This window comes from Priapulus caudatus, unplaced genomic scaffold (assembly GCF_000485595.1).
Source record: "Priapulus caudatus unplaced genomic scaffold, Priapulus_caudatus-5.0.1 Scaffold117, whole genome shotgun sequence".
NCBI lineage: Eukaryota > Metazoa > Priapulida > Priapulimorpha > Priapulimorphida > Priapulidae > Priapulus > Priapulus caudatus.
Window position 1 is genome coordinate 175,535 of NW_014577178.1, and position 11,207 is coordinate 186,741.

General features: G+C 39.4%; 1 protein-coding gene across 2 annotated transcripts in view; it reads left to right on the forward strand.

The window, feature by feature from the left end:
- Positions 1-1,547: 1,547 nt before the first annotated feature.
- The window catches only part of LOC106805559, a 23,923-nt gene continuing 14,263 nt past the window's right edge, over positions 1,548-11,207 (forward strand). The window contains exons 1-9 of one of the 2 annotated variants that reach the window (XM_014807206.1): positions 1,549-1,652; positions 2,151-2,215; positions 2,391-2,559; positions 2,789-2,979; positions 3,197-3,351; positions 3,680-3,834; positions 4,074-4,170; positions 4,495-4,657; positions 5,154-5,393. In XM_014807206.1, coding sequence (XP_014662692.1) covers positions 2,180-2,215; positions 2,391-2,559; positions 2,789-2,979; positions 3,197-3,351; positions 3,680-3,834; positions 4,074-4,170; positions 4,495-4,657; positions 5,154-5,378 — 1,191 coding nt within the window. In that variant the 5' untranslated portion in view covers positions 1,549-1,652; positions 2,151-2,179 and the 3' untranslated portion in view covers positions 5,379-5,393. Of the gene's footprint in view, positions 1,653-2,150; positions 2,216-2,390; positions 2,560-2,788; positions 2,980-3,196; positions 3,352-3,679; positions 3,835-4,073; positions 4,171-4,494; positions 4,658-5,153; positions 5,394-11,207 lie in introns of those variants that run through there. The other variant, XM_014807205.1, reaches the window with a different exon arrangement.

Consider the following 11,207-nt stretch of genomic DNA (forward strand, 5'->3'; position numbering starts at 1 on the left):
TGTGAGTGTGCGCGCGCGTGTGTTTGTGTTTGCATGTGTGTGGGTGTGTGTGTATGTGCGTATATACGCGCGTGTGTGTATGTGCGTGCGAGCGCGCGTTTGCGTGTACTCGTATATAGGCGCATGTGTAATTCTTCAATACAGGTGACTTGAAAGCGCCGCGCTCGCGTACGGTGTAAACAGGCCACGCCGAGCACAGCATAGGTTACACAATCCGCAACGACAACACGCAGCCGCGGCGGCGTTCACCTCGTTGACGCCTCACCCTGGGAGCGGTGACGACACAAAGACGCGTCAACGGTTACGGATGTGGGAGCGGATTCCGACCTGATGGCCCTTATCGCGGGATGGGTTCGACGAAGCGTTGCTCGTTAGGAAGGCGGACGTGAATTGTTGCGTTGGTAAGAAAATACACGTCGGTAAGCGTTAGAGTACAACGCGCCTACGTGCGTACGGCCAGCAGTGTTTATACGCAGGCATCACGTTGCAAAATAATCCCAAATCAGCAAATCACCATATTTACGCAGAGTTTCTTGATTTTACTAATATATCGTTAGCTCTCACACTATATCTTCTAATATATATTGTGTTTTTTGTCGTAATATCCTGGTGATATTGTGTTTGTTTGTAGAAAAACAATTCATTCGTTCAATCCTCATAGAACGCATTTTAAGGAGAAACTATAATTGGGATAAGTTGTAATAACCGATTCTTGGTTTATCAATGTAACAATGAAAACGACTTTATTATTTAACTTTTGATACCTTGCCTCCGCCATATGGAAATTAACAGGGACAAATCAACAGAAATATACGATTTATTCGCAAAATATTGAAATGTGCATACACTTAGATGGGCTTACGCATATACTACTTAGATAAACTGCTGCTAGATGCTGTATAAACTGTTATATATAATCAAGAGCTCATAATAGAGAGTTCATCTCTATTGTGAGCTCTTAATATAATGCAGGTATACAAGAGTAATACGGGAAGATTCAGCAGATGATGTAGCGGATATGTAAAAGCCAATTATGTTCATCTCGCAGCCGCCATTTTGCATATGGTTTAGGTGAATCTTTTCACTTATACACGCATAGCGTAACTACTGCATCTTGAATGTACACAATTCTGGAATGTAGATGCAATTAATCGAGTCGTCTCAAAACCTAGCGAATAGACATGACGTGACGCGACACGCATGCAGTGATGCAAACTGACAGGTGAAGAACTATTCTCTTCCCATCAATCGCTGACAACGACCGACGCAGCCAAACGACAACAGCTCCGTCCGCGACTCTCACGGTCGGCAGGCTGGCCGACGCGATCGTTATTAGCAGACAAGCTCATCGCAAATATGTTTGTTGTTTAGACGCTGACTCGCTTTTGTATGCGCACGCGATTGCGTCGTTACTTTGTCGGCGTCGGAATTTCTTCATGAATGCGCGTTTATTGTCGCAAAAAACCGGTTACGAACATTGCACGAATAGGATGTATGTAAGCATAATTATTGTTTGGGCATCCGATGGATGACTAATTCCGCATCATCAGGATGTCGCTGAGCTATATAAGATGCTGCTCGTGATTCGAGTTCCGTACTTGATCTCAGGTCTGCAGCTGCCAGGGAGAATTCGACACAGAAACACTCATTCGGTAAGTGAAGTTAGCTCACGTTTTCATGATGCACTGTTTTTTATGGATGTGCAAAGGCATGTATTAGTGTGAACTTATATGTATATACTGTACTTCACGTATCTTATATTCTACGCGTAACTTCATGGTGGAACTCTAGCTATATCTGTAACAAATATAGCGAGAAGGATTGAGTTGGTGCACACATGATTGCATCTTTCTTGCTAACATTTTCTTTAACATTTTTAAAACGTTTTTTAAAAAGCCTGACGGTCGTATTACTATATTACATTTTTTACGGATTGATATATTCGCTTATGTGATTATTGGATTGGTCCATATCACGGCTTCGTATGGGTGGTCAATATCAATGTGACCAGTGAAACTATGTCACGTTACTAGGGAAGTTATTCATGGTCAACAGTATGTGGTAGATATAGCGCGACTGAATCATAATTACGTTCTTTATAAATTCATGATTTCACGTTTTTATGCACGGTTTATGTCTTACCTTTGCAGGTATAGACCTGAACGTACGATAGGAAGTGATGGCTCGCCAAATAATCCTACTATTGTTGAGCATGGTAAGAATTATTTCTGTCTAATGCTGTTTTCTTCATGTTAATTGAAAGTAGGTACGTCTACCATAATGTTTTGCATAAAAATACACAAGCTCTATAAACACCAACCATTAGTCTATGTAATCAAAATGAATGCGACCAAACGGTGTGTAATATTAGTTCTATTCGTCGTATATAGATTGTGCTTTCGTGGGCTGACGAAGCATACATTGAGCATTACTACACGACCACTGAGGAACCATATCCCGATCACTACACGACCACTGAATATCCAGACCATCACGATTATGAGACAACTACCTATGACCCATGGCTGCCCGAGGAGCCAGAAGATAACAAACTCGTTGGTATGTATTTGCTAATTAGCACAATTCTCTCGTCGTTTTAACTATGAAATCAATTTCCACGAAAGTAGGATAGTTGATTTCGTGTTTAGCATTTTACATTCCACTCTTTATCTGACTATTCACGTATCATTCTGCCTATTCATAGCTTGATATCACAATTTAACGTATAAATTCGACAATGCTATTCATTTCGAACGACATTGCAATTAAATCTTGGCTTAATTTGCAGATGTTGATGTCAACTGTGACATTTACGACCATGAGATGAAGGTGAAGCTAGGATTTGAACACGGATTTGACGGAGTTGTCTACACCAGGAATCACTACGGCGATAGCTCATGCAGGGTGTCTGGAGATGGGACAAAGTTCGTGCACTTTGACATCTCAATGGAAAAATGTGGAACAACAAACAAAGCGATGGTTCGTATATTTATATTATTATCTTGATGATTCAAGGAACACGTTATATATCATTTCTAAAGCTGTGACAATGCCGATAATTTCGTCACTAGTAACCTCGATAAACATGATGACATTGACGCTGTTAACGATCATGCCAATAATAATTGTCATCGATGCAATTTCATGTGTTGCAACACGATAGCTATACTTATGTTAATGCTTTTCTGTACGACAGTCTGACGAAGAATACGCTTCACACCGAGCTGAGAATGTAATCGTCATTATGAAGAAAGACTGGGGATTCTTGGATGGCTTGGACGAATTTTACACAGTCAGGTGTGAATTCAGCGGAATGAGAGCAAGAACTGTGAACTACGATCTCGCAGTCCCGTAAGCACTATCTCTATTATAAGCACGCTCACAGAAATTCGCGCGCGCATGCACGAACACAAGTGCGCTCACATCATATGTAAATTATGTATAATATTACATGTTTGCTATAATGTTTATAATACTAATGATGGTTGAATAATTAGTTAGGTCTTTATATAGCTCGATATCATAGACGATTGAAAAAAGTTTAAACTTTCGTATGCTCAGGCACGCCCGCGCGCACTAACTACATGGCTCATATCTTTCTGATATAAAAAAAAGGCTCATAATAAGTATATGAGTTTAATCATTTAGAACGTTTCATTTATTTAACTCGTCCTTTTAGATTATCGCACGAAGTTTCAACCTTGGAGACAGCAACAGTTGCACTGCCTTCCTGCTGGATGCAAATCGTCAAGGGCAAGGATCCACTGGACGGCGGAACCAGCGAGTTGAATCTCGGAGACACTGCTACCCTGGTCGTATATCTGCATGACAGTTGTAAGTATACATTCTTCATGAACCGATATTGAAAACATATTGCTTCGCTTGACATGGAAATTCTGGGGAAAATATGTTGTAAATAATTAAGCTTAGACATTTATAGTAAACATTGACACAGTAATTTATCTTAACTATATATAAATCTAACATATATATATATGTATATATAAATCTAACATATATATATATGTATGTATCTGTGTGTGTGTATATATGTGAATAATTTCCTGCTTCAGATTACTTCGACCTGAGTGTCAGCAACTGCTATGCTTACGATCGTTTCGACCATTACGGTGGGAAGCATACAACGGTTGACCTGATCAATGACGACGGGTATATATACTTACTTATATTTATGTTGAAAGCTTCAGTGTCTCACTTTATCTATTTAATTCTCAACTAACCATCGTATCATGTATTATGTATGGATTCTTTTAATAACACAAACCATTTTATAGCCTGAGAAAATGGTCATGCAAATTTCATATATCCGTATGATATGTACATGCACGCTTGTCAACACAATATATAATTTGAAACTTTACATGAACTATGCATTTTTTAAATTTTGATTATTGGACTTCAGTAAGTAGGAAGTCTCAGTCTGCCTTATTATTATAGAATAATAAATAAAATATTTTCTAAATGTTTTTTCAGATGCTCTGCAAATAAAAGGCTGGTCGGTGAACCAATCCACACGCGCAAGTTGCAGTCGGGCCAGACGGCATGGTTCTTCCACTTTAGAGCATTCCGGTTCCCGGACGAGGAAAACGTGTACTTCCAATGCCAATGTAACGTGTGTTACCACAATTGTTACCAGGTGAGTCTACCGATAGCTTATAAGAAGTTACACACCATATTTATATATTACAACGGCACGTTCGTTATTTGATAGACGACGGAAAATGCATAGATAAACATAGATATACAATAGAGATACAATTTGATTGAGAAAGAAAGAAAGAGAGAGAGAGAGAGAGAGAGAGAGAGAGAGAGAGAAAGAAAAAGAGAGAGAGAAAGAGAAAGAGAGAGAGAAAGAGAAAGAGAGAGAGAGAGAGAGAGATAAGAGCAGACGAGAGAGGAGAGGAAAGAGAGAGAGTGAGAGAGGAGAGAGAGAGAGAGAGAGAGAGCAGAGAGGCAGAGAGCGAGAGAGAGAGAGAGGAGAGAAAGCGGAAGGTAGCACACAGAACACAAAGCGGTGTAGGAAATAAAGAGCAACTACATAATATCATCGAGTAAGCTATTATACTTTTTACTCCTGATAATGATATGCATCGGTCATGATTTTTTATATGTCATGTATTTTTTCTTAACAGCCCACGTGCAATGGAGACAGAGTGCACAGGTACAAACGTGAGGCCGTGGAGACAGACATTAACGCGGAAACGGCACGAATGCAAGCCAAGGAATCTGAAGCCGTCAGAGAAGAATGGATGTGTACAAACAGCGTCACTATCATGCTGCGAAGCAATCCGGATGCGGAATTTGCTGGTTCGGGACAGCGGCCGACGAAAACGAAGAAATCCAAAATAAATCTATGATGGGTCAGCGAGTCTGTATGTCCTAAAGTAGCATATCCATCGTGGGAGGCGGTTATTGTGGCAGTCTATTGTCATTGGCCTTGATTACCGTAATCTTCGCTGTGTCCGTTTGAGACTATCGACAAAGAGGTAGATGACAAGATCGGGTCCTTTCCCAGTATTAACTCCTGATGAGTAACTATTTCAGTATTCTGGTGTGTGTCATCTTATAAAGACCAGGCGACGAGCGAAGCATGATAGTGGTGTGATATACTCAAATGATGCTGTACATAATCGGCCTATGATCCAGTGGAGTTGAAGTAATCACAGCTAAGTCTTTAGTGAAGCGTCAAACTCAAATGAATACTGGAACGGATTTTCGTGACACGTCAGTAAACGTATGGGAACGGTGTTGATGTAAATAATCTGTTGCGCGAATCATCCTCTGATCGCTCAAAAATTTTGAAATATAGTCTCCTTGATAATATTTACTATACAAGCATATACATGTCGTGTATGGTTATTGGACATATATATTATATGTCGTGCAATGCGAATTACTTGGTTCTATTGAATTAGCAATAGTAGTAATAATAAGATGTTTTATTTTAATTTAAGTAGATGATTAGCCTAAAAGATTACAGACATAAAGGTTAGTTACCGTTAAGTAGCGTAGATGTATATATTATAAACAATTGTGATTTGATATGCAATATTTTTGTATTCAAATGTAATCTAAAAGGGGGGCTAATGTGCTTATGAACCATTGTAAATATGATTATTATTTTGATACTAATAACAACCATATGTATTGCTATCGAATCACTGAATTTGATCAAAATAAAGTATCGCAAGTCAAGTATATACCATATTGATAATATATTTTATATCTGTGGTGGCAAACGATATAGCTATATTGTTATGTACACATACATTCCACTGCACAAACTTCAATAAGCCAGCGTCATTTCGGTAGGCACTCCACAGCCTTTTTGCATCCTGCATGCACTTCTCTTGTCTCTTCTGTGTCTTTCTCTCTCGCTCACCGAACACACAGCACACCACACACATCACGACCACAGAGCAACCACACACCACGACGACCACACACGAACACACGAGGCTCACACATCACACACACAGCCATCACACTACTCACACTCCTCTTACAGGCTAGGTTATGAGCTGTTTATATGCGTCATTAAGGGATTATTAGGACGGCGATAAACAGAAACAAACTACACGCATGCTGGTGCTATCCTTCCATGCAATAGAAAATTTATGACAATAGATAATTGTCGATTATCAACCTACATTTACTGCGTAAATTTCGCCAAAGTTATTACGACATTTTAGCACCCATGTAGTACTCCCTAGTATATTAGCTAATATTTCGATTGGTTTATGAATGTAGGGCCTATATACGCCTAGGAATATGCACAGAAAGTATACCATGACGTGTAGAGTTATTCATCAATCATTGACCTTTCACTTGGACTTTCTTGATATATAGCCATTTAACGTCTATCAATAGCAATACATTGGAATTTAGGGTTAATTGGTGATGAAAACACGGCGAATTGTACGAATTTCATAGCGCAACGTATAACATAGGTTTTAACCATTTGCACCACGCAAAATAATAGTTAAAAATATAATGAAAATAAAACGCTAAAAATATGTTTAAACCGTTTATGCGCACATTACAACGTTTATTGCAATTCTTGCAAAACATGTACTTGAATAATCACGAGAAACACGCTAAAAAGCAAAAATAATATTAAAATACATTAATCCGAAATTTACCTGTCTAGTATTTGTTGAAAACTACAAAGAATTCAAATAGCAAAGCAAAGTAAGTCCATATACAGAGCCAACGAATAAGATGTTATAGGTGTATAATGTTAGAGATAGGGGACGAAATTATAAAATGGCAAGATATAATGTACCGAATAGCGGAATCTGCCTGCATATTCATGCGTGAGCGTTATCCGCTATTTGACCTTCCATGCGGATGACGAGCACGTCCCTATTTCACATACACACACAGAATCCACTCGGCCGTCAGGAGTCGCGTGGACGCTCGCATAGTTTATTAGAGGTTAGAGAGTCAAATGCGATTGTCTGTAATTCATTTAGGTTGGAAATGTGTTAGCGTTATGGTTAACGCAGTGAGAAAACGTTAGGATTCGTTGTCAATAGTGAACAATGAACGAACCCACTCCGGAGACAGTTCATTCATTGGATCATGAAGCAGTTCCTGAGACAGACATGAGATTTCTCAACGTATAATGTCTAATTCATTACCTCAGTAGCTGTTAGAAAATAAGTCGTCAATAAGAACCCAAAACTGTTTGCGACAGAATAAATTATTTGTTTTTCAATGCCAATGTCATACCACCAGTGAAATGTGTACATAAAATATGAATGTCATAAGCTTGTAAGCATTTAGCTTGAACATCCCGTGCTGGGGAATTATTTGCCAATATTATGTTATATTGCAATTAAAATATGGCTGGGGTAGCACAACCACGCCGGCGACGTGTAGTTTAGAACAGAGTATAGTAGTAAGTGAAAACAAGGATCGTCAGCGATAGACGCGGACAAGCGACAACAACGTTGGCGATGTCCATTCCCACACACCGCGTCAGCCACGACGCTGCGTCTTATTCTGAGTAACCTTGTTACACGCATTGAATTCACGCTGGCTACATCCATCCAGCGCACGTATTTGTGCACAGTAAAGCGACAACAACGATGTTACTATCCAAGCATGTCTCCAGATATAGATAATGCGGCCGCACCCACTTCTACCTCCTATGTAAACTACAACTAACACTAGCCACGGCGCGTTGACTGGTTTTTTGCCTTGTTTTCTTATTAGGCCGCCCCTCATCTGCGGTGTGGATTGTTGAGATTAATTAGCCCCTTAAAACGGATGAGTAATTTTGCATCATTAAGATGCCACCGGCATATATAAGATCCTACAGAGACTCACGTTGAGTATTGCTATTTGAGTTCTGCGCCTTAGGTAATATCTGCTGCTACCAGAAGGAACGCAATAACGTTATTCGGTAAGATACTTTTTATTTTTATTGTACACTACAGTCTTTTTCGTTGTTAAAAGCCAAATTCAACATATAGCTTAATTAATATAGCACGAAGGTCTACACACACACACACACACACACACACACACACACACACACACACACACACACACACACACACACACACACACACACACACACACACACAGAGATAGGGAGGCAATTTGCTTTTCTATTTCTATTCTATATTCACATTAATGTTCTGTGTTTACAAGTCTACGTTGGAAGGATGCGTTTTCAATAGACAGCAGAAACAAAATCACGCTTCTTTCGTTATCACATTAATATTTTGTCGCAAAATGTGCTGTTGGATCCACAATTGATGCAAATCAATAATGAAACTACTTCACAGGCAGACGATACCGGCAATCAACATGGTAACATATTCGAGATTTTCAAATATCCGAATCTGCTAAAAAAGTTCATCGCCTGTCTTATCTGCTGGTGAGTATTTAGCAATCAAGTTAATTAATTTAAATTTAACCGCAATAAAATGCTGTAATTACCGAGGTTTCTGTCCCTTTCTTTATATAGTTAGAAAAACATTAAGACGTTTCGCTTTTACTGTGGCTGTACAACGTGAATTGAACATGACAATACACAACAATATATTATACACTACTATACTACAGTTATCTACCAGCTTCAAACAACTCTGCAGTATCTCCGATCGTGATGATCTTAAATAATTAGGGCGTGTTAGGTAAACATCGCTGTGATATATAAAAAAGACTAAAAGCATTAATGATAGAGATCGGTATACAAAACGTTGGTTCTAGAATTGTCGTCTATGGTTAGGGTAACGTGAATGTATTTTCAGCATTGTATTACAGTTAGTGAGCGCTCATCTTTCATCGTGACGTATAGAGAGGGTCTAATGACGTACCATTACGATCATCGATAATCAAACGATACTATTCGATTCTATTTGATTCCTTACGTTAAAGTGTGTAAATTACGTGCCATGGGTAATAGTGAGATATCTATTTCTTTTTGTATGTCCTGTTCATTTGCCAATGGATCCGAGAGTTACAAAATTCCGAACAAGCGCCACGCATATCTGGCTTGCTATATAGAGTCATAGACGACAAAGCAACATATAATCACAAATGAACCAGTTTAGTAAGTTGCTGATTCAAAATTTCCCGACTGCGAACCACCATGCAGGATGTGTTTAAAAATGGCGAACACATCAAGATGTAAACCGACCAGGCTCTCCGACTGTTACCACACACATCGTACTGCAACACACACACACAGCACCACACCACAGCACAGCCAAAACAGCACACAGCACACACACACACCACAGACACACACAACACACGACACAACACACCACACACAAATACACACACAGCACGATGCACGCACTCGCACGCCACACACACACACACACCACACACAGCGCACACACACACACACACACGTACACACCCCACACACCCATCACCCACACACACTACGACCCAACCCAACAACTCACACCACACTACACACACAGCACACAGACACACACACACACGACCACACACACGACACCAACACACACACACCTACACCACACACACACACACACACAGTATATTATATATTCATATATATATATATATATATATATATATACACATACACACCACACACACACACACACACACATACAAAACCACCAACACACACACACACACCACAACATATAGTATACTATTAATAATATATATATATAATCATGATGTAATTAGTGTGCGGCTGCTCGCGGCGACTCGCACGTGTGCCTGGTCGACATCGTGAGGTGCATGGAGTTAAATAAGGAGGATAAAGTAATATATAAACAGCTAATCGAGTCTTTAAAAACAAACTTTTGTGTTGGATATTAATGATGTCAGGCCTACGTATTTATTGGCAACATTTAAATCTGTTAGTGAGATTAACGAAGGTAAAGCCAAAAATAATATCTGTCAATTGATGACGGCCGTGTTTACCCGTTTTTGACAATTTTTTGGTATGTCTCACGGCCTCTGCAGGGCCGCGTCGAAGTGTGATAGCAGACGATTGCGTCGCGCTATATCTCTGTTACTGTTAAGCATGGTAGAGATATCTTCTCTCTCTCTCTCTTCTCTCTCTCTCTCTCTCTCTCTGCTCTCTCTCTCTGTCTTCTCTCTTCTTCTCCTATCTCTCATTCTCTTTCTCTCTCCGCTCTACGTCTACTGCTTAACTCCAGATCGTCTCTATAACTCGTGACATGAAAGTATATTTCTGTTGTCAATATTTAGTATAGAAAACAAAGAAGAAATTATGACTATTGCCAGTATTCCCCAAAAGTGCGACCAGGTACGGCCGCCATTTCTTATGCATGTCCATTTGTATCTTAAATATAGGGTAGTGCTTTCGTGGGCAGACGAAGAATACCTCGAGCATTATTCTACAACACTTGATTGATCCATATCATTATTACTACACGACAACTGAGCAGCCATATCACCATTACCACATGACCACTGAATATCCAGATCATCACTCTCTTATGAGAGACAACTACCTATGGCCCATGGCTGCCCGAGGAACCAGAAAAGAATCAACTCGTCGGTAATTACTTTGCTGATCATAGGCTCAATCTTTAATACAAAGTTCTTTTGAATGTTAGACATATATTACGCAATCTAAATTTATATATATATTAATATATATATATATATATATTATCTCCTGATATTATATATATATAAATGTGAATATTCCA